This window comes from Neofelis nebulosa, chromosome 6 (assembly GCF_028018385.1).
Source record: "Neofelis nebulosa isolate mNeoNeb1 chromosome 6, mNeoNeb1.pri, whole genome shotgun sequence".
NCBI lineage: Eukaryota > Metazoa > Chordata > Mammalia > Carnivora > Felidae > Neofelis > Neofelis nebulosa.
The window spans coordinates 152,155,328-152,179,028 of record NC_080787.1 but is presented as its reverse complement, the minus strand read 5'-3'; the positions used below and the strand labels follow the sequence as shown (position 1 = coordinate 152,179,028).

General features: G+C 45.4%; 1 protein-coding gene across 8 annotated transcripts in view; it reads left to right on the top strand.

Annotated features, from left to right (window-relative positions):
• PDE10A (phosphodiesterase 10A) overlaps positions 1-23,701 on the top strand; it is a 613,983-nt gene that overhangs the window by 476,743 nt on the left and 113,539 nt on the right. For all 8 annotated transcript variants that reach the window (XM_058735867.1, XM_058735864.1, XM_058735861.1 and 5 more), the window contains one exon: positions 16,274-16,302. In XM_058735867.1, coding sequence (XP_058591850.1) covers positions 16,274-16,302 — 29 coding nt within the window. The remainder of the gene's footprint in view (positions 1-16,273; positions 16,303-23,701) is intronic.

Here is a 23,701-nt window from a genome sequence, read left to right as displayed (position 1 = left end):
AATCTATCTTTTTTTTTTTTTTAGATGATTAAACTGGGTTGGGAAGGGAGACCGTAGCCCTGTCCCGGTCTCCCCACAGCCCCGGGGAGGTGCTCTTCCCGCAATTCCAAGGGACGAGTGCAGGTGTATGTAACACCCTAGTCAGCGTGCAAGCCTTTGTGTAGCAGTAGGAATACGTAACCGGGGAGTATGGCGACCCAGGTGACCATTTGGACCAGCAGTCGTTAGAGAGACTCTAGTATCGACTGATGAATTTTATTCAACAAATAGATAAGGAACAACTCGTCCGTGTCCAAGTGGGAAGCCAGGCACAGGAGGGAGAGCACTGAACAAAACAGAGCCAGCCATTTGTCTCACGTAAGTGACTTCATTTTAGCGAGGAAAAAGATTGTTTAACCTGCAGAGTGGGGGAGTGTGGGGAGTGTTGTGCCAGGGGGAGGGCACCGAGGTCACGTGGTCTTTTAGGAGGTGGTGAGGCTCTGGTCTCATGAGCGTGGACTACACCCTCTCCGAGGTATCGTTTAGCCCTACAATTTTCCCCTCTGTGGATTAAAAAAGTTTTAATGGAAAATTTCTAGCTAGGTATGAAGATACTATTTGAATCAGACATCCTATTGAGGAAAAACTGTGCTTTTTAAACATTTACAGAAGCATCAATGGTGTCAGTGGAAACCAAAGATTTAAGAACTTAACTGTGTTAGCATGAAAAATACACACACATACACTCGGGCAGGCAAGATTTTGTTTTTGGTTTTATTTTTTTTGCATTGTGTAGGACACTGGGAACTCGTGCACAAGTCCACGTGTGTGTGTGTGTGTGTGTGTGTGTGACCGAGAGAGCGACATTAGTGAATATAATTTGGCCAATGGAATGCTACATAGCACGTACACAATGTAGCATAATCTATGTGGCATAATCATAAAATGATCATGTTGTAGCTATATTTACTTACGTATAAGGACGCTGGTATTTTTAGTTTTTAAAAAGCAAATGAAATATAAGTTTACTATAGAAAGACACTATTTTATGAAGCGTGAATTATATTTACTTGCATATGGAAGCATGGAAACAATATAGGCACCACCTAAAACTTCTATGATGTGTAAGTCTGATTTTTGTATTGTACTTCATGATTTAAATTTCGTCTTCATTTATTTGTATTTTCTAGTTTTTCTGCCTTTTACATATTTATACATTAAAAATGAAATAATAAAAGTTTATATTTTCGAACATGACTGAAATCCATAGAATGTTGTTATTTGATTTCTTCAGATATTTGCAATGTGCTCACCATAATCTCAGACATATAAAATAATCAGGATACCTAGGAAAGGTTGTTTGAACTATTCCAAACAGCTGTTGAACTTACTAGACTATAGAAACATAATTTACCCCGTTAACTTTTTCTTTCACTTTGTTATGTTTTCTTGTTTTTAGAAATAATTTATGTACACGGACCTTTTTGCTCTAAACATTTGGGTCACTGACTGTCTTATAGCATTATTGTGACAGATCTAAATGGAAATAGGACTTATTTTTACAAGGATCATAGAAGTGAAAGTAGTGTTAGCAATTTTTGAAAATGTTTGCCCAGCACATGTTAGAAATGATTTTTTAAAAAGGCAGAAATGGGGCGCCTGGGTGGCTCAGTCGGTTGGGCGACCGACTTCGGCTCAGGTCATGATCTCGCAGTTCATGGGTTTGAGTCCCGCGTCCGGCTCTGTGCTGACAGCTCGGAGCCTGGAGCCTGCTTCGGATTCTGTGTCTCCCCCTCTCTCTACCCTTCCCTTGCTCACACTCTGTGTCTCTCTGTCTCTTAATAATAAATAAACTTAAAAAAAAATTTTAATAAAAAAAGTCAGAAATGCTGAAAGAAAGGGTATGTCTGGGGAGGACAGCACATGCAGGAACTGGGAATATACAATGGGAGGGACAATCGCATTGGCACGATTCCTGCTTTCTTACCTTAAACCTGTTCCAGGGTACTCCTGGCCTCCTCAGCAAGTGTTCCTGGATTTCCCGCCGCTCTTGCCATCATGACGATGATCTTGTTCAGAAGACTTTCTAGTAACCGTGCATCTTTCTCACTGCCCCTTTGTCCTGCAAACCAATGCGGGCCATCAAGTGATGTTCCTGCCTCCATTCAGTAGTTGTTTTTGAAGCATTCACCAGTACCTGGGAGACGGCGTGATGCCCCAGGGAAGGTCATGCCTCACTTTAAGAAACTTAGATCACGCTAAAGTAACGTAAGATAGACTTAAACTGTCAAAATTGCCATTCCAAGTAAATTTGCAACTATGAAACATTTTTCTTTCGTTGAAAGCATAGTTGGGTCCACGGATCTATATTTTCTCCTTATTTGCCTAAGGATTTAATGACTGAAGCTGATGAGGTTTTAGAGAAAGGGTGGTGTAGCTGACCATTTTCATTCACCCATGGAGGGTAGCAGTGTGGTGAAAAAGAGTAATCATCTAACAGGAAATAAAATCCTTTCACTTCCTAATAAAATCCTGGGAGGTGATCCTTTACATGTATTAGGCTTGTTTGTGTACAAATACCAGGATGTAGTATTTTATTCTTTCACAGTATTAAAATAAAACCCACCTACCAAAGCTCCTCGTCATTTTTTCCTTCTTGCTATAACATTAGTGAACATTATGTTTTCTAAGGTGGTGCTAAGAAGATTATCATAGTATTAGGTGCCATTTTGTCCTAAACCTCCAGGTTATTTTTATATTAAGATCTCGGCTCCCGTTTCTACAGCCGTGAACCTTCTGAAATGGTTACGTGCTTTTATGTTTTTCAATGTTCATTTGAGTTGTCTGCTGATTTTAAATCATTACTTTATCAGCATTTTATAAAAATATTTCCTAGTAGATTCGAAGCCTCTGTAATGCCACATGTGGATAAATTCTTTGACCGATATCAGAGGGTTGTTTAAATTTTCTGTTTCTCTAATAGTGGCTTCAGGTCTGTCGTATGTTACTGATTTCATTTATCCTGTACTTTTGGTGCTGTGGCAGGTGTGAAGTTATTAAATTAGTGTGATTCGGTTCATTGCTAGAAAATAATATATCTTTTGATATTTCAGGCTGAGAACATAGTAGGCATTGAATGAATGTTCATAATTATCAATAAACTTACATACCCTCTTTATACCCCTGGATGAATATGATCAAGTGGTTATATACAGCCGTTCATTTAACAGCTGTTCATTCATTTAGAATCCTCTACCTTGCATCAGACACAGTTCTAGGTGCTGAACTTAACTCCACAAGAGACGTCTTTGCCCTCCTTGAATTTTCACTGTAGGTGGGGATGGAGGGAAGACCAAACGATTAAATAATAAATGGGCGCATGGTATTAGTAAGTAACACAGAGAAAACAAACGCCAGTGTGGGACAGAGAAGTGTGGGGCAGGGGCCGTACCTTCTGCTGGGGGTGCACCGGGCTGGGCCCGCCTTCCTTCCTAAGGAGTTGTCATCTACTCAGCAGATGACATCTCCGTACAGCAGGGGATTCCAATGAGTGTTATTTAGAACTAAAACAGAAAACATTTTTAAGTGTTTACACGGTAGTAAATGAGAGAGATGAAATGAGAGATGGGGCTAACATTTCAACCCCAGGGAAATATTTGGGGAGTTGAAATTTACGCGCCCTGAGTGTATGTAAGTCTTGTGTTCTTGGATTTAACGCATGGTTATCTGGGCCAAGTGCCTCACACCTGAACCCCCCGTGCTTATTATATTTGAATGGGGTTCATCTTATAAGTCATTCACAGACCTAGGATTAGCAGCGTTCTCTTTTCTCTTTAATTGTGGCATTAAAAAAAATGGAAATGGAATCACGTGAGCAGTAGTGGCTTTCACGCTGTTCTTAATTCCATCCTTCTACAGAAGTGCTTCAGGGCTTCTGGCCAACCGACTGAGCCACCCAGGTGCCCCTGCCCGAGTTTTTTTCAAAAAAGTTAATTCAGTACATATTCCAATCACAAGAACATATGCAAGAGTTGGTTTATTGTGTGTTTGTTTGTATGTTTCTTGTTATGAGAAATTTGTGTTTGTACTGGCTGTGTGTTTAGAGATTGAACTTTGAAAGAAAATTTTGTAAAACGTATCTGTCAAGTTTCTGAGTCATTTCAGTCAAGAGACTTTGAATTTGTAAGGAAGTCTATGAGACAACCACACACTTTCCAAAACAGTGTTTTCTCTCTCGTGTCTTGTTATCTGTGTGAACCATTATGGGTCTCTGAGGAAAAAAAAAATCGAGAAATGAATGTAATTCTGAGCCTGATGTAAGACTGCAGGTGCCTTCCATAATGTGTGTTTCAGACTTTTATGTTCATCCAAACAGCTTCTTCTCATTTGTTGACTTCATAATGAGATAGGTAATAATTTGTAACTTTGAGAGTGAATTTTTCCTGATAAAATACTTCTGTCAAGGTTTGGTTATAGGTAACAGGAACCAATCAGAGAGAAAGATATTGAGCGACTTAAAAATTATCGGAAGGACTGAAGGGACCAACTGTGGGAAGAGTGACCAAGAAAGACTTCCAGGCCCTAGAGTTTCCTCCTCCCCCGGGGACTGCAGACTACTTGCTTCGCTCCGGGAAGCCCGGGGAGGCAGGAATCTGGTGGCTGTAGATCCATGTGTCTTTGCTTTGATCCTCCCAGAAAAGGGGAGGGGGGGAGCTTACCCCTGTCTGTCTTCCCATCAACTCAGTTCTGAACTCAGTCTCACATGAGTGGTAACTCTGGGCAGGCGCGAGGAAATTTGGCAGCGTGGTTTTTAACCTCCGGGGCAGGAAGGAGATCTTACAGGAGGCTGGGATTGATACTAAGCCAATTATAAGATCTGCTACCGTGTTTCTTTCCACCTATTTAATCTGTCGGTTTATTCCATGTGAGATTTTATTTGAAAAGAGAACCTTGCCCTGTTAGAAAAAGTTTGGAAACTACCGGCAGCTCCAAAATTTAGATCGCAATAGCACCAAACGCTGCAGATCCTCTGGTGACAAGTGAATGGCGGTGCCAGATCGGAAACCCCCGACCCACCTGTGATCCTGGCTCCACCTGTGCCCCAGAACCACAGCCGGTTTGTTTAGAGACCTCCAGTGTGTCGGCCCAGGCTCTTAGTAGAGGTGAAGAGTTTATTATCATTTATCTCAGATAAAAAATGCTATACTTACTTTTAAATTCTAGATACTCAGTACTGCAGCTTTTTTGGTTAATTTTCTATAGTGTTAATAGAAAGAGGTCATAATATTGGTCTTCAACGCATTTTGATTATTTTATTTTATTATTTTTTTAAATGTTTTTATTTATTTCTGAGACAGAGAGAGACCGAGCATGAGCGGGGGAGGGGCAGAGAGTGAGGGAGACAGAGAATCCGAAGCAGCTGTGAGCCATCAGCACAGAGCCCGACCCGGGCTCGAACCCATAGACCACGAGATCATGACCTGAGCCAAAGTTGGACGCTCAACCAACTGAGCCACCCAGGCAACCCTACATTTATTTATTTTTGATAGACAGAGCCAGAGCAGGAGCGGGGCAGGGTCAGACAGAGGGAGACACAGAATCCGAAGCAGACTCCGGCCTCCGAGCTGTCGGCACAGAGCCCGATGCGGGGTTCGAACTCACGGACCGTGAGATCATGACCTGAGCCGAAGTCGGACGCTCAACCGACTGAGCCACCCAGGTGCCCCAAGAAGTCATATTCTTAAATTAAAATGCGTCCGACTTTGGCTCAGGTCATGATCTCGCGATCCGTGAGTTCGAGCCCCGCGTCGGGCTCTGTGCCGACAGCTCGGAGCCCGGAGCCTGCTTCGGATTCTGTGTCTCCCTCGCTCTCTGCCCCTCCCCCGCTCATGCTCTGTCTCTCTCTGTCTCAGAAATAAATAAAAACATTAAAAAAAAGTTAAAAAAAAGAATATGACTTCTTATATCTGTTTAGTGGCTATTTTCTCAAGTTGTTGGAAATACCATTCTAAAAAAATATTTCTTCTTGGGCTATACTTATTCTACCAATCACTACTTGGTACGATTCTGGAATTATTCCATTACCAGCTCTTTCACCAATGTCCACAAAAGCACAGTCACAATGTTTTTTAATTCAACAGACTCTTCCACCAATAAAGGTTTAATTCCCTTTTATAATTGATTATAATTAAGGGGTGTTACAGAATAATGACTTCCATGCTGATTCTTTAGTCTTCCTTGTGTAAGTGCAGCATTAAGATTGACCTGGACCTACATGTGCAGAAGCATCTGTAATTTTGTTTATCTGATCTTTTCTGGCTCCTGGATTCCATTTCCTACGAGTAGTAGAAAACATATAATCTTAGCAATTGAAGGTCTCAGTTAGTTCTACTTTAAAACCTTTTTTTTTTTTTTTTGCGCACTGGCTTGGTGTTTCTTGGAAAGTTGGTGTTTTGCATACTTAGTCTTAGGTAAATACCCAGGACTAGGATTTCAGAAGCTGCCAACCTGTTTTCCAAGGTGTGCATGTAAGAGTCCAGTCTTGGGCAGCTTCTAACAAACGCCTTTCTTGCATCAGAGAACTGGGCACGTAGGGGAATTTAGAGAACGTTGTGGTAGCGATGGTGAGTAGGCTTTGACCTTCCCACACTGTCCTCCGGATTCCGTTGAACCCACTGGTCAGACATCTAAGATCTAAGGGCTGCCGTGTCTCAGAGCCTGTTAATTCACAAAGGGTGGGGACAGAGGCTCTCACCTGTCTCCTAGGCCTCCATTCGGGCTCTGGCTCGTGCTACCAGCCCTTCGTCTTGCCTGAAACCCTCACTGAATCTGATAGCCTATTGCCAGAGCGACTTTACGCTTCCCTGTGAAATTCCTTTGGTTTTGCTCGTCTTCTGCCCTGTGTGTTCTTCCGTGTGGACGTCAGAGCCCTGCGGAATGACTGGAGGCAGCTTCGAGGGAAAGGAATGAAACTGGTCAGGTCGTGAGGTTCTTAGCAAATACGGAGGGACGACTTCCAGGTTGGTGATCGTGGGACTGACAGAGGGGATGGCGGGACACAATCCTCCCTTCTCCCCAGGGCCCCGGCTGGCCCCGAAGTGGGGGGGGGGGGGCAAGAGGACATTCTGGTCAGGATGGCGTCTTGAGGGAAAACAAGCCAACTGTGGAGCAAAGAACGGCTTCACCCTGAGCTAAAGCCACGACACCGCTTTCTGCTTAATCGGCTTATTAGGTATATTTTATGTACGGTAAATCTGACCGATTGTAAGTATATATAGTTCATTGAGGTTTCACGTGACCACCGCCACGTCAACATTTCTGCCGTCGTAGAATGTCTCCGTGTCCCCCTGTGCAGCCATTCTCCCCTCTGTCCCCTGCCGCTAGTCCCCGGCAGCCCCCGATCTGCCTTTCGTCCTGCTTCCACGGTTTCCGGTAGATGCATCATCCGGTGTGTCGTGTTCGTGTGTGCTTTCCCTCACTTAGCATAACGCGTCTCTGGGTCACCGGTATGCTGCTTTGTTCGTTTCTGTTGCTCAGGGATGTTTTGTTACTTGGGTAGAGCACACTTGGAGCAACTCACAAGTGTCCAGTTGCTTCCCATGTTTCCCGTTTCCTTTATGTTCTAATGGGTGTGGATGGTGTCTTATGGTAGCTGCAGTTTGCATTTCTTTCTCAAATATCTGAAGACATTGGCCATTTTTGAAATGAATTCGTTTGCCGTTTCTAGGTCTTTTTTTGTGAAGCATCTGTTCAGATGTTTTGCTGATTTTGATTTATATTTATTTCGATTTATATTATTTTATAAATATATGTTTATATATGTTTATTTTATTTATTTATATTTATTATTTGTTTACTTATTTTGAGAGAGAGAGAGAATGAATGCATGGGGCAGGGACAGAGAGAGGAAGAGAGAGAACCCCAAGTAGGCTCCGTGCTGTCCGCACAGAGTCTGACACAGGACCCGATCTCGCGAACCGTGACGTCGTGAGCTGAGCCGAAATCAAGAGTTAGACACCTAGTTGACTGAGCCACCCAGGTGTCCCAATATTTTGCCCATTTTTAAATTGGGGATATTCATTATCTTAATATTGAGTTGTAAGATCGCTTTATGTATTTTGGGTATAAGTTTTTTGTTAGATCTGTAATCCTCTGTGTCTCTCATTTTGTGGTCTTTTTGTTTCCTCGACAGTCTTTTTGAAGAGCCAATATATTTCATTTTGATAAAGTCTGTCTTGTCATTTTTTCCTTTATAGTTTTTTATTCTAATCCAAGAAATATGCTTAACTCAAGATTTTCTCTTATGTTATATAGTTTTCACTCTTGTATATAGGTCAGTGATTCAAGTAAACTTGTATATGTGATGTAAGGTAAGGGTCAAATTTTTGTTTTTGTTATTTTCCACATGAATATCTATTTCTTCCAGAAGCATTTGTTAAAAAGATGATTTTTCTGCAGTGAATCACTTTGGTAGCTGTGTTGAAAAATCACATGTCTGGATACGTCTATTTCTGGATTCTGTTGGGGCTCACTGAACTCCATGTCCGTCATTATGTTAGTGCCATTGCACTATTTTCTTTTTGTTTCAGCTTTGCTGAGGTACAAGTGAGAAATAAAATCATATATAAATTATGGAACGTCAATATCACTCATCATCAGGGACATACGAATAGAAACTACAATGAGATGTGACCTCACACCTGTCAGCACGGCTGTTACCAAGTAGACAGAAGATAAGTGCTGCTGAGCATGTGGGGAAAAGTACCACCCGGCTTTGGCTGATAATCGCTGCAGAGACTCTCGGGATGTCGTGGGGCTTCTCCAACTTCATTAGTTTTCTGAATTGACTTGGCTTTTCTTGGCCATTGGCATTATCCTGACAGTGTGTGTCTCTATTTGGTCCTTGATTTTTTTTTTTCATCTTGCGTTTCACGACCTTACTAACTTCACTGATTCATCCTAGTGGGTTTTGGGGAAGATTCCTTAGGACTTTCTACCCGAGGGCTCGCGTCCTCTGTGAATAAAGAGTGTTATTTTTTGCTTTCCAATCCCTTGTACACCACATATATGATATTTACATGTAAGATGAATTTTATGCAACTTACAAGTTTATATGTGTATGTCTACCTGTCCAGGTACACACACACACACACACACACTTTTGTGTCTTATTTTGCCGGCTAGAACCTCCAGGATAATGTTGCACAGAGACGGTGAGAGGGAAGGATTTAAGTCTTTCACCATCAGGTATGGCGGCACCTGTAGGTTTCTCACAGGCGCCCTTTGTAAGGGTAACAAGATCCCATTAAATTCCTCATTGCTGTCAGTGTTTATTCCCAATGAGCGTGGAAGTTCTTTTCAAATGTTTTATCTCTGGGATGACCGTGTTGAACTGCCTGGTGTGACCAGTGTCTAAAAGCTTTTGTTTCATGTATTTTGTCTGGTTTTCTACTTGTTTATGACTGGAAGTTTCTGTAGCAGTTAATCCTGCGTGAACAGAAGTGGCCTATTATTTTCCTACTGTAGGCAATGTTACCCATAACAAGCCTCAGACAAAGGGAAAGTAAGCACTCAATGATTCATTGCTATAAACTGCTGCCTTCGAAACTAAAAAGTCTTTTAATACAGAATTACCTAAAAGTCGTAATTTCTTAACAGATACCAGAAACGTTGAAGAAGTAGGATTGTGATAACAAGAAAGAGCCAGTGTGCTAAAAATTGTGGACAGTTAAATTCTTCTCAGTTCTAGTTTTTTGAGTTCTAGTATTTTTTGTTAGTATCTCGGGAGCACTGAGCAGTTGCCTGGTTTCTCTTATTCCTTTGGGTGGTAAAGAAAACACAACGTCCGATATAAATGAACATTTTCCTTGAGAAAAGCAGTTCCCTGATGTAAGTGAACTTCACACCGGCCGCCCTCACTTGCCTATGGCCTGCTGCCCTCTTCCCACCGAGACCACCTTGCCCCCCTGCCTGGCCGGACCAGCTCCCTGAGCGGGTCTCCTGGGCTGCCCCGCCCAGCCGGTCTCAGGCAGAAAGAGAACCCCTCACGATCCTCACCTTTCTCCAGATGCTGAGGACTTTTTTTTGATAAAAAAAATTTTTAATACAATGAGACTCTTTTAAAAGTCTTGCTGTTTTCATCGCACTTAGAAACTCAAAAAGAAAGGCAGAATTCTCAGCTCCCTCCGTCTCCCGCACACTCGATGTTCTGCAGAGTGAGTGCAGTGAGCGTGCGACAACTCTGTGGACACATAATCCGGTCCTTACTCTATGTTTCCTTGGAGCGGCTTTAGAGAATTCCAAAGAGGGGAGACTTCAGTTAGTAGTAATCAGGCCACAGCAGACCCACGAGTGACTTAGACACATTTGTAAAGTGAAGTCAGAGGTTTGCTGACAACTAGAAACTCGGGCAGCACACTTCCAGCTTGTTCTTAGTTTTCCTCATTGCGATTGCAATTTGAAAAAAGATCGAGTCAGTAAAATGGAAGCCTTTTTTGGAATTCTTAGTGTTTATCATCTATTTAGTGCCAGGATCTTCTACTATTTTCGGTTTTCAGTTGAGATCTCTGCTGACATGGTAGCGTGTGATGAGCCAGACTGCATGGAATCACATATAGTCTGGAGAATCTTGGGAATCTGGAGGTGACCAGTGCGTCCCGGGACGGTTCTCCCATCCTCAGAAAACTCCCAGACCGTATAGATGCTATAGACTTTGCCATTGTGATAAGTAAGATGGGTAAGCTTTGGATTTCTCATGTCTCCTCATCCCTGCTATTGAAGCAACGTGATAAAGATATTTCCTAAAATGCACAGACATTGTAAGAGTTTTAGGAAAGCTCAATAATTTTTTATTTATAATTTTTAAAATTTTTTTTCGCAGGTTCTTTTTTCTTCTCTTCTCTTCTCTTCTCTTCTCTTCTCTTCTCTTCTCTTCTCTTCTCTTCTCTTCTCTTTTCTTTTTTTTCTGTAGCACTCTGCTTTCTCAGCAGGAGAGGAGTGCATAAAAACAGTGAAGGATGTGGTGGGCCTGTTGCTTTTGAGAGGGCCTCATGGGCGAAATCCAAATTGAGCTAATTCTTGAAAGAAGGGGGAATCAACTTTGGCGGCAAGAAACTGCAGGGACACTCATGTCTCAGGGGCTTTGCTCGGGCTGATCCCTCTGCCTAGAATGCTTTTCCCTCAGGTAGCTGCTTTTACAACTCCCCGCCCGCCCTGGGCCCACACTGACCACCTTAGTGCTGCCCTTAGTGCTGTTCCCACCCTTTTCCCATCGCTCTCTGATGCTTCCTAATCTGCTTTGCTTTGTTCCCACTTTGAGGCAGGACCACTTGGAACTCGGCCGTATAACTTAGTTTTTTATCATGTTTATGGACTCCTTCCGGACGGGGATCGCCGTCTTTTTCCTTTGTTCTGAGGTGTGTTGTAGGCACCTAGAATAGTACCAGGCACGTAATGGGGATACTCAATAATTGTGGTTTGAAGGTATGAAGATTTTGAGTTAAGAGTTAGCAAATCCTGCTTGGGGCTCTGGAAAGACCAGTCTTACTGGGGCGGGAAGGGAGTCCTGTGTGTTGTGTATTCCAGTGGGAAAAAGAGAGCAGAACCAAGTTGTGAGGACTTCAATCCTAAGCAGAGGAATTTGTTTTATTTTTTGATAGGAATGGAAGAGCTTTCTGAAGCCTTTATCTTAAGTAGCAGTGTATTAATTGAGTGGTATAAACGTAATATCCTAGGAACGTCTCGTTACATTTCCTTCATGCTTTTTTGAAGTGTTTTTAGTTTTGCCTTATAAAACTGGCTAAAGAAATAAGGAAATTAACTCGCAAGCGTGGGAGCCCCTAGGCTGAGCAGGCTTCATGGTCGGCTGGTTTCCATTTGCCTCCCCCATGACTTGGAGCCGGCTCCCGCCACCCACTGGGGTGGGTCATTGTGCAGGTGGATGTCGCGAAGCCGTGAGATGTAAGGGCTTCCCTTCAGACCGCGCCAACTGAGACGTTTATTCAGCGTCTGGCAACATCAGGTGCTTGATAAATGCCTGGGGATGGAATCATTCAGAGCGCTTTGTTGTAAGAAGACAGCTGACTTTAGACAGCGCCACAGCTATTGCGGAATGCCAGAAGTGGCCGGAGGAGGCTGAAGGGAGCCGTGCCAGCTCCTGAGCCACGAGGGGCTTCGGGGTGCTGACCTGCCTCCCCCCACCCCCACTGTGGTCGAACATCGAGAAAACATAACCCCTAATAGCCTACTGTTGACCAGAAGGAGCCTTACTAATCCTGTAAATAGTAGATTAACACGTATTTTGTAAGTTAATGGATGTACGGTGGTCTTACTACAGGGTAAACTAGAGAACAGAAAATATTATACGATCATAAGAGAAAATACATTTACAGAACTACACTGTATTTATTTAAAAAAAACACCCATGTTATCAGTGGACCTGTTCAGTTCGAACCCATGTTCAGTGATCAACTGTATATTGAAAAGATGGCTGGCCGTATTAATTTTCACAGGAACTAAGTATTTTCCATAATAGGAAGACAGATCTGCTCCATTTAGGAATATTAGAATGCCTGCAAAGCCCAGAAGGCAAAGTGATAGAGGCACAGGGAAGTCCTTCCAGAGAACACCAATTTCTGTCACTTCTGGTCATTGTGTCTCTTCTCCGGATGCATAATACCAATTTGTGACATCTTGGACTTCTGTCTTCTCCGGTAGAGTCAGCGCTGAAAGTAGAGAACTTACCCAAGGAAGATTTAGTAAAAGTGTATGTTATACTCAAGGAAATGATCGATCAATTTAAAAAGTAGGAATTGTTTAAAATACCTTCTCTGGACATAGAGTAATAAAGCCACAGGCTAACCACAGAGTAAAGAAGGACATGATAAGCAGCCACAGAACTTAAATCAGCCGTCACATAGAAGTTCCTTTACGTTCTAATTATGTGTGTGTCCATTCCTGAAATCCCGCTTCATGTCAAGGAAATAGCAAAAGTGATCACAAAAATGAAAGTATGAATGGATGCAGAGTTTTAAAGATTTTATAAAATAGTCAAAGTTAACTACTTCCCGTGAAGGTAATCCCCATGAATCAAATACTTCAAATTGTCCCTAAAGCAAAAAACTAGTTGGTTTTTATAAATACATCCTGGTGGAGCGTCTTATGCACGCTCAAGTTTGAGAAGCACCAAGCAAAACTAAAGGAGAAAGCAAAGGGAACATTTATTTATAGAAATGAAATTTGGTTTTTTATTCCATGAGCTGTTCTTCCTAAGACATTGAAAAGTTACTAAAATAATGTTGAGATTGAAGAGACTTTCTTTTTTTTCTCCGGTTGTTAAAAAACAAGTGTCTCTTTAAACAGTTATAAACAATCCCACTCTCAAATTAGGTTTTGTTTTCTTGTTTATTTATCCTGCCAGAGTGTGAGCGCCTTGAGAACAGGGATCATGCCCGCCATATAACGATTCCGTGGTACATATCTGTTGAATAAACAAATGTGAATCGAACCCCTACAGCTGCGTAAAAATCCATATCTGCTCTTGTGAACGTTCTTGTTACTAATTCGATGCTCGTGAATTATTCAGAATGTTGCATCCATGGCAGTTCCTTACTTTTCCATGATCCCCAACACCTTTCGTTTTAAAACAAGCTTTCCTGCTGAACTCTGTGCTCCGTGGTGGCGACAGTTCAGTCCTCAGTGCGTGTTGGAAGGGCACCGAGACATGGCAGTCGTGGGCTCTCAGGAGACAGTCTGAGCCCTGGGCTCTTCCCCTGCGATCGTGAGATGTTTTGCATGAGGAGGATGGGGTGCTTCTCTGCTCTGTTCCTTTGAAAACGTCTTTGTGGGGAAAGCTGTTTTTCGGAAGCGAATTATGTCGGCAGGATGTTCTTTCAGTTCAGACTTGTAAGGTGGCCAAAGGAGTCGGCCAGCTTGCCCGAAGCAGTGTCCCAGGTGACTGCGGGTGTGGGCTTCCAACGGTGGTCCATGCCCCAAGCCCCTGGTCTCTGTCCTTGAGGCACCACTCTTCCACAGGGGAGACATTCTAAGAGCTCTCTTCCACGTGCGTGCATTTTCTTGGGGCAAGAGAGTTCAGCTACGTGAATATTCCGCATTTAGGAAAGAGGAAGCAGCTTCCTTCTTCCAGCAGATTTCACCGTGCCCATTAATTTCTTCGGCTAAAATACCACGTTCCCCAAGTATAATAGATATGACATCCATTTAACAAAACTTGACTCCTGAGTCGGAGGGAGAGATAGGGGTACATTTGTGAATCCGTGCGTATGGTGGGAACCTAGAAATCAGCTGTGGGTAAAATTTTTTCTTTCAAATACTTTATATTGCCCCTAAAGCAAACACTAGTCGGTTTTTATAAATACATCCTGGTGGAGCGTCTTACGCACGCTCAAGTTTGAGAAGTGCCAAGTACAACTAAAGGAGAAACCAAAGGGAACATCTGAACCAGCCTTCAGATCTTCGTGATGACTGGAGAGGGGGAAGGATCCACGTGCCACAGTCGGGAAGGCCATTCGGTCCGGAGAGGAAACCTGTTTGTACAATGGCTGCTTTTCATTCTGTGCTTCCTAATCCATTGGGACGTTTGCCCACACTTACTGAACGTCTTAGATAAAAATTAAAAACGTAGAAGGCTTCGTCCCTTTCGAATCCGTTAAGAAATTGGCGGTAATGATCAAACCGAACGGTCCCTCTCGTCTCCCGGGGGCTTCAGGAGAGGTCAGGGGTTGGGAGTCGAAGAGTAGGTTGACCACTGCTGTGATGGCATTTCCGCGTGGAGGGCAACGTAAGGTTTTTTCCTGTAACCTGCTTAGGGATCTTCTCGGGGCAATCAGATGCAGTACTCAAATCGCTAGGGAACAGTTAGAAGGCATACGTCGTCAACAAGTGCGTATTAATGGAATACTTGCAAAACTGAGGGCTGCGTGTTGCCCATCTGCTCCCCAGGGGGCCACACTTGGTCATTTCCGAACGGCCCCAGGTGAAGTCGTTATGCAGCCAGCTTTGAAATCTGATTGCCTTTCCGTTCTGAAGCATCTGAGGGACAGGACGGACGTGGGTGCGCGTGTGCCCGGGTGCGCGTGGGTGTGCCTGCATGCACGTGGCTGTACGCGTGCGTGGGTGAGTTCCTGTGCGCCTCCGCGGGTGCGCACCTGCTTGCGCGTGCGTGGCTGTACGCATGCGTGTGTGCGTTTCTGTGCGTGCGCGTGCGTGTGCGTGCGTGTGGAGTACGGTCGCCAGGGCAGATCCCGGATTCAGGGGCCAGTCTGGAGGCTGCCGGTTGCCGTGCAGTTTGGCACCGGACTTGGTATCTGTGGAAATAAGCAGCGAATTGGAGAAAGATGAGGAAAAAGCAAACGACAGGACTCAGCTGTTTACTTCGTAAGGATGTCGAAAGAGGAAGCGCAAACCCCGTTTGAACTCGGGGGGCGTGGTTTTGCCAGCGTCGGGATAAGTCCGGCGGTGCTTTCGAGTAACAGAGCACACGAGCTCTGGGGCGTGTTCGGTGTGCGCCAATGTTGCTACTTAGACACGATCCGGTTGGTGAGGACACGAGTCGGCAGTAGCACTGAATTCCGGGTGGCCTCCCAGGGAGGGCTCCAGTCCAGTCCCTCTCTGCGAGGGCCACATGCGTGTGCCGTGGGTCGGAACCAGTGACCTCAAGCAGCGTCTTGGCCACTTTGCTCCTTGTACCCTGTTGGCCACGTAGGCATGTTCGGGTCACGTGGCCAGCCCCCCCCCAGGGAGAGCCCTTCCGAGCGTCTCACCTAGACCAGGCGCCACCCATCCACCAGTCTCGCTTTGCGGTAACACTGCCGACAGGCTGGCCCAGGCAGGCCCCCAGCGCCCCCGGGACCCACGGTACAGAGCGGCATCGTGGACCGGGGTCTGCGAGCCTCGACCAGGGTGCTGTGCGGGGACGCGTCTTCTTCCAGCAGGGAAGGAATGCTGTAATTAACCCGGCAGCACAGACGTTAAGGGTCACTTGGCGATGTCCGTGCGGTTGTGGCATCTAGAAGGTTGTTTGCAGACACTGCGGTTTCAGAGCCTCTAACAAGGCAGTCTCGAAAATGACCCGTGGTATTTCGTTTTCCCTCCAGCTTTGCACGTACCTCTATCATGTGTAACCTTTACTTGACGGACGGTTGAGGCCAAATTCTTAGATTTTGTAATAGGAAGCATAGCCAGACGGCCTTCTAGTTTATTGAGCGTGAATGACATAGTCTGCATTTCAGAAGCTACTCAGAGTCTCTAATTGTGTTTTCCCTTCCTTTTCCCCCAGATGAATCGGCTCCTAAGGAAGTCAGCAGGGTAAGTAACGCGAATACGATTCCTGCTCCCACCGTGTGGGAAATGAATACTCTCGGATGTACGTGTCCGCAGTGCTCTCACATGTTCAAGCACTAGAAACAGAACGACGAGCACTGCCTGTCCTCTCCGGAGCATGGCTCATGAGCGGTTGGAAACTGGAGGCCCCAAACCATGCACGGCCAACAGCTGCGTCTCGTCTGGCCTGCACATGCTCATGGGGTTTTCTGAATGCGTTGCCAGCATGAGGCACCGAGAGACTGCGTGGAAAGACTGGATTTCTGGCTTCTCTTGAGAAACCGTAAGAGAAGCCGACGCCGACCGGCACGGCGTTTTCCCAGCCCAGGCGCGGAGGTCCCCTACCCACACTCCCCCGCAAGGTGCCTGTTACCTGCCCATCCCCTGCCTTTGAGTTCATGCACCTTCTCTCTGCGACAACAGGAGGTGACCACTTGTGTGTTCAAGACGTGACCTTCCTCTGTACTTTTAGGAAACATTAAATGCGCCGTTTTCACGTCCAAGAGAAATGACTTAGGGGGAGCTTTAAGAGACCTAGCAAACTTAAGAGTTGATGGGGCACGAGTACCGAAAGCCCTGACCATGCTGTGCTTGGACTGCAGAGTCATAACGAATTATGTAGAAACACATTTTAATTATACTGTATCCATAAAGATCTTAAACGTGGATTCAGTAGTGGAAATACTCAGTTTGAATTGCGTTGGACGCGACTTTAGGTGAGACATCGCTCTTATAAAACACAAGCTGAAGTGCTCTTCGTAGGCTCACCTGCACAGGTATCTTCCTTTACTTTTGAAAATCTGAAGAAAGGAAGCTCAAAAATGACCAGGCCATCCCTGCAGGCTGGGCACCATCCCCTCCGTCCACAGCAACCTCTATGGGGTTGGACCGGAGACCGCCACGGTTACCAGAGCTCGCAAGTGGGAAGTTCCCCAGTCTGGGTGCTCCAAGGTGTAGCAGGGGCCGGAAGGGTCAGCCTGGAGCTTCTGTATCCCCCGGGAGGAGCGGCAAAGGCTAAAACGTGATGCTTGAGGGCAAAGAGGGCGGCTGAGAAGCGAGCGCGGGCCGGGTCATAAGCTGCCGGGGTGCCACTGTCTTGTCACATGTCTGAAGCAGCTCTGTGCACTTTGTGAGTGAATCAGGGCAGTCGGGAAGGAAGCTCCAGTTGGCTCACCCGTCGTCCTTTTTGGTTTTTGACTTAAACTATAAGGAATGCCTACCTTCAGTTTAGCGTTTACAATTCTGAAGAAATTTTAGATTTCAGTGTTGTTTTGAGGGAGGTGGGGAAAGGAATAGGGTTGTTGTAGCCGATCTGGGTGTTTTCCTGACATTCTATTGTGCTGACAACAGTTAGAATTGTATTTCTGACCTCGGCTTAGTCAGGATGTTAACTCTGTTCCCTTGTTCTCCAGAACCCTCTTCCTTTGCCTCCAGTGTCCCCAGATACAGAGATTTCCTACCGCGGTGCTATAACCGATTTGGCGATCGCATCCCACTCCTTTAAATATAAACTAGGTTATATTTGGGTAGAACAGTTGTATAGGCCAAGAGTGGCCTTTTTTTTTTTTTTTTTAAACTGAATACGTTTCTGTGTATTTTAGTTACACAAAATATCGCTGCAAGACATCTCGGATTCAGATAATGACCGTGTCATGGTATCCTCAGTGCGCCTCTTTCTGGGCAAAGCATCTTTGAGTAGAGGGATTGTGTCCTCTCTTTTCTGGTGAAACATACTTACTTTTAAAACAGTTTCTCAAAATGCTTCCTTAGCGTCTGGCCAACGCTCTCTAGACAAAGGGTACATTATCAGTAGGTTTTTAGAAGGCGGCAGCTGTGACTTGACGTTACAGACCCATTGTGGCAGGACGCCGAGACCGTGAGGTGGGACAGGTAACTCCTTGGAAACAGTGCATCTGTAATACGGTTTTAAGGGAGAATTCCCTTTGTAAAGAAACTTGTAGACAGAGAGTAGTCGGGGGAGTTTATTTGAGAAGTTGACACTTGAGCAGAGACCGGAGGGAATAAGAAAACCATCCAGAAAGAGGAGACGAAGGGCAGAAGGGCAGCGAGGGCTGGGGCTGGAGTAGAAGGGGGGTTCAGGCCTGGGAACTCACTGCACAGGCTGTGGGTGGAATTCTGAGAACGATTGGAAACCACTGGGTCACAGTCTAACTTGAAAAACAAATTTGTTAATTTTTATTTATTTTTGAGAGAGAGAGAGAGCGTGCGCACACGAGTAGGAGAGGGGCAGAGAGACAGACGCAGAATCCAAAGCAGGCTCCAGGCTCTGAGCTGTCATCACAGAGCCCTACAAGGGGCTCGAACTGCAGTCCACAAGATCATGACCTGAGCCAAAGTTGGGTGCCTAACCGACTGAGCCACCCAGGTGTCTGTGATTCACAGTCTAACTTAAACATTAGGCGAGTCCCGTAGCTGCTGGGCTGAGAGTATACACAGTGGGGAGAGCATGGGCACAGAGGGCCTGACAGTAGTTTAGGGGGTGCAGGCAGGGGGTGGTGATGGCTGGCGTGTGGGCTTTAACCGTGGGGTGTGAGCATTCGTCAGGCGTACTAGGAAGCAAGAGCTCACAGACTTTGCTCACGGCCTATCTGTGGTAAGAAGACAGGGCTCAGGAACGACTCCTGGCTCATTTGGTGTCAGCACCTGCTAGAAAGAAGTTTTTCTTTACAAGTAACTCGGGGGGGGGGGTGGGGACAGCAGGACGAGTGTCGGGGAGTGAGGCTGGTGAGACTGGACCTCTCAGACAGACATCACAGAGATGGTTAGAAAGAAGCTGCTTCTGTTGAGCCAGGAGGAAAGGTCATGGCTAGAGACATAGAGGTTCCTGGGGGACGGTGTCTTATGGACAGTGCCAGGGGACAAAACGACATCACTGAGGCAGTTTGTCTTTGGAGAAAAAGGGTCTGAGCACTAAACTCTGGACACTCCAGTTGTTTCGTGGAGAAGACATGGAAAGGTTTGCAAAGCAGATTAAGAAGGAAAAGTCAGTAAAGTAAAGAGAACCAAGAAAACTTCTTTGTCACGGGGCGCCTGGGGGGCTCAGTCGGTTGAGTGTCCGACTTTGGCTCAGGTCATGATCTCGCGGTCTGTGGGTTCGAGCCCCGCGTCGGGCTCTGTGCCGACAGCTCGGAGCCTGGAGCCTGCTTCGGATTGTGTTTCCCTCCCTTTCTCTCTCTGCTCCTCCCCTACTCACGCTCTTGCTCTCAAAAATAAATAAACGCTAAAGAAAATTTAAAAAAGAAAAAAAAAGAAAAGTTCTTTGTCACGGATTAAAAATAAATAAACTTAACTCTAAGGCTGTACATTTATTTAAGCTGCATTTTATCTGGTTTTGAACCATCCCAGCATTTTGAGGAAAGTCTTACCTCTGCTACCTAACATTCTCTATTTCTCTGTTTTGAAGCTACAAATTTGAGTCATTTTTCCAAGGTGTTTTCCTACGCCCCCTTTTCAGTTTATTAAGTAAAGGGGGCAGTGCCACACGTGGAGATTCCACCCATAAGAAGGATGGGAGATGCTGTGTCAGACGCCTTTGCTAAAGTCAGCATAATCCTGAGCAGTCGGCTGTACTCTTCTGGTCACACACCGTCGCTCGCTCACCACATAGAGACTGATCCCCATTCCTCTGGGCCCATCAAGGAGGAAACTAGGCGGAACTTCTCCCATCGCAGTGTTTCCATCAGTGTGGGGAGGAGTCGGTAAACACAAGTGCCGAACACGTGCACTGGGTCCCATGGTAATGGATGCGGTAGAGACAGAACCAGGGTACGAGGTGTCGGGCTGCATGCGGGCACGTGCAGCCAGGTGTGGCTCACGAGGGCGGTGACCGAGGACGGACAGAAGAGACATGAGGCCGTGAACCTTGCTGGGGGCTGGGGGGTGCGGGTGGGGGGCAGGTAGAGCCTTCCAGGCAGTGGCCCAGCAGGTGCAGAGGCCTGAGACAGGAGGCTGCCTGCAGCGTGCAGGGCAGGGAGGCCATCAGGAGGAGGAGGCTGGGGCCAAGTGCAGGAAAGCCCAGGTCACAGAGGCTGAGCAGGCCAACATCTGGAGGGATGTGCTGTCAGCCACATCTGTCACTCGTTTGCATCTAATCAGCACAATCAATCTTTTCTGGTGTTATTACTGTTGGTGCTATGTTGACGTGGTTCCAGCTTAGAAGTCAAAACATTCATGACCAGGAAAGGGAGAGAAAAATGCCAGGATAAGAAGTGTATTTGGATGCACAGTTGCTAGGACATAACCAGATTCTAGCTGGGTCTAGAATTCTTGGATATCATCTCTGTCTCTCAAAATGCTGTAGATATGTTCTGTTACGCCTTCATTTTTTTTTCCCCCTTGTAAATGTTGCTGTTTTCTTTTCTGAATATTTAGCAGATTGTCATTTGCTGTTAGAATTCATTACTTGTCCCAGGTTGTATGTAAATGTTTTAGCTTTTGTTAATTGAGCCTGGCAGGCGATGAGCTTTCTGAATCCATTTTACAAGTCCTGGTTTCGTTCAGTGTATTTTGTGTGTGTCTTTCTTGGCCCATTGGGGCTGTCCTCTTTATTTTGTTCTCTTCCAGATCACCAGATACCCGGTCTTTCTCTTCTCCCGTTCTCCTAATGTATCCTAGAAGAACCACTCAGATTTTCTCTCTGCATCATTGACATGGACTTTGGCAGCATAATTCTGTACTGGTGCTATTCTTCTTAAACGTACAGTGGCTCTTTTTAATTAAGGTTCCTTCTGTATTTTGGTTCTTTCTCTTCATTTCAGTGTGCCTTTTGCCATCATCGATAAATTCTTACTAACTCGTTAATTTTTTGAAAGCAGCTGCTTTCCCAAACTTCATCTTGCCCCGATTCTCCCTCCCACGACACCCAAAATCAGCTTTGTCCTGGGCGTCCTCCTGTAATACCGACCGACACCTTGCGTATTTTTGGTGGTTCTCCTTCCTCTCTGATAATGTTATTTATGTTAAGAGGCTACATTGTCGGCTTCTATTCTTTATGTTTGTTTATCCTCGAATGATGTTAGGTTTGGTGTTCAGAGGTAGAAGTTCCTCGTCTCTGCGTACCGTAAGTGTGAGTGTTGTCCGAGTTCTCCTATCGGATACTGTGATGGAATCCCAGCGAGTGACGTTCAGCGACACCAGTTCAGTAGGGGGTGACCCAGGGGAACAGTGATCGAACAGAGTTGTGGACACCCCCACAGGAGAAGCTTATCTGTCACTTGTCTGTAGCTTAAGGGAAACAAAGCGCTTGTACTGGAAGCAAGATTTCTTTGCGATGTTGTCGTTTTGACCTGGCCTGGGAAACAGTACGGCTACATCCGGCCTGTTGAGTGATTTTGTGAAACTGAAGGAACGCTCAATTCCGTTAGTGAATCCTGGTTCCCTTGGATTTCCGCTCAGTGTATTTCTAAACACGGGGCCCTGCGGCGTAAGCAGGGGGAGCTCACAGCAGTTGGCATCCTGGGTCATCAGTTTCCCCAGAGCATTTGCTGCTGACTTCGTGCAACGGTGCTGTTCTCGGGACGGGCAATTTTGAGTCAGCCCTTGGTGCCTGTTTTCAGTTTGGTGTCACTAGTTTAATGTCACCTTGAAGTTGGTGGCACGTGGCCACCAACGGTGGCAGTTGCCCCGTTTCTCTGTTTTTATCTTTAGTTCTTGACCAAGTGAGAGGGGAGAGATTGTAATGGAATCGCAACTTGTGACTCGTCGCTTTTCCTGGGATAGTCCGTCTCTTGCTCGTGTTTGTAAAATATCTATTACTGTATTTATTAAGAATTTCTGTGTGACGTGCCTCATACCCACAACCATACGTTCTGCAGCTTAATTTTGCATCGTGTGATAATCCGCTTCAGTCTAGGAAGCGGTATGATCAGGAGGGGAGGAAAGGTTTCCAGTCCGGGCAAAAAGGTAAACGGTTTTTCCTCTCAGAGGAGTTTAAGAAGAGAAAGGGTTTGCTGATGACCGACAGTGAGTTTCAGGGCTCAGCAGGGAGGGAGGAGGGGAGGTGGGTCGGGTCGGTAGCTGTGTGCAGTAGGACCGGCATCCGGGTGATGGTGGGTCCGAGCTTTCTAAGATGTGATGGAATCTCTAGAAAACAGTAGCCTGCAAACATTTGCAAACTTCTCTCTCCCTCTCCCTCCCTCCCTCCCTCCTTCCCTCTCTCTTCTCCACCCCTTGCTTTGGTTTGGTTTTGTTTTTCTGTTTGTTCATTTCACTGCCAGAGATTTATTTCAACCTTCTCTTTATAGAATCTAGTTTTATTGGATTGAAGTCCTACTGCTTTGTAATAGTCAAAAGTCGAGGTGGTAAAGAGGTACGTCTGAATACTGACAGATGCTAACAGCGGTGTGGGGACCTCACCCAGCCTAACAGGAAGTTGGGTAACTCAAGACAGATTATTTTACTTCTGAATGCGTTCACTCCTAACTCAGTTGTAAGAACAGTGCTCAGTTTCTCGCGGAAGGCAAAGAGTTTATATAAAATTGAGCATTTGTCTTGAGGCATGTGTTGGTAATTTCACACAAGGAGTTTTCTCCCTGCTGTTCGGTTCTTTTGTTTTCATTTGTACTATCTGTGTGCTTCCTTCTTTACAACTTAAAATTGTTTTTGCTCGACATTTTGCATCAAGAGTGTTGGACCCTGAGGGGTTGGAGGGTCGTATTTCCTTAATCGACCTCTCTTGAGATGCTGCATAAAATCCAGGACGGATGATTGAGACGCATCTTCTCTCAAAAAGTAAGCGTGAAGAAGATTCGGATAACCGCCTACATCGTGTGACCGGAAGTAAAGCTTGACCAGCAGCCGACTTGATGTCCTCATACCTGTGCTCCTTGACTAACCAGTCACTGAGTGAGAATTCGGGATTTCCAGAGTTATTGTCCGAATCCGTTTCAGGGCGAGCGTGCCATTAACACCGTGTGACATGAATGAATGCCCTGGAAATTAAAAGCATGTGAGCCTTGTGAAATGGTTAAAGGACTGACCAGATCATTATGATATAGGTGTGGAATTTTCCTGTGAGTGGAATTTTCTGAGGGCACATTGCAGCGGTGTTGGGAAAAGCACTGGAGATACACGGCTGTGAATGTCTCCACTTCCTCTTGGCTGTGTCATTTGTTTCCATTAAGTATGAGCTGCTTTTGCTAAGTGCGGGTGCTCTTTGCCTTCCTTTGGTAAGCTTGAGGAGACTTCTTTTGTGTGGCAGGTGTTCAGGATTTTTCCTCCCCTCTGAATCGTGAACGCTAACCTCGTCTCCATCATTCTCAAATTATAGCTGACTCTATATTTAAGACTCAGGCTATTTGATATAAGCCTCTTTTGTTTGCTAGTTTGTGTGTCACAGCGTCTCTTATTTCTGCGTTTGAGGTCG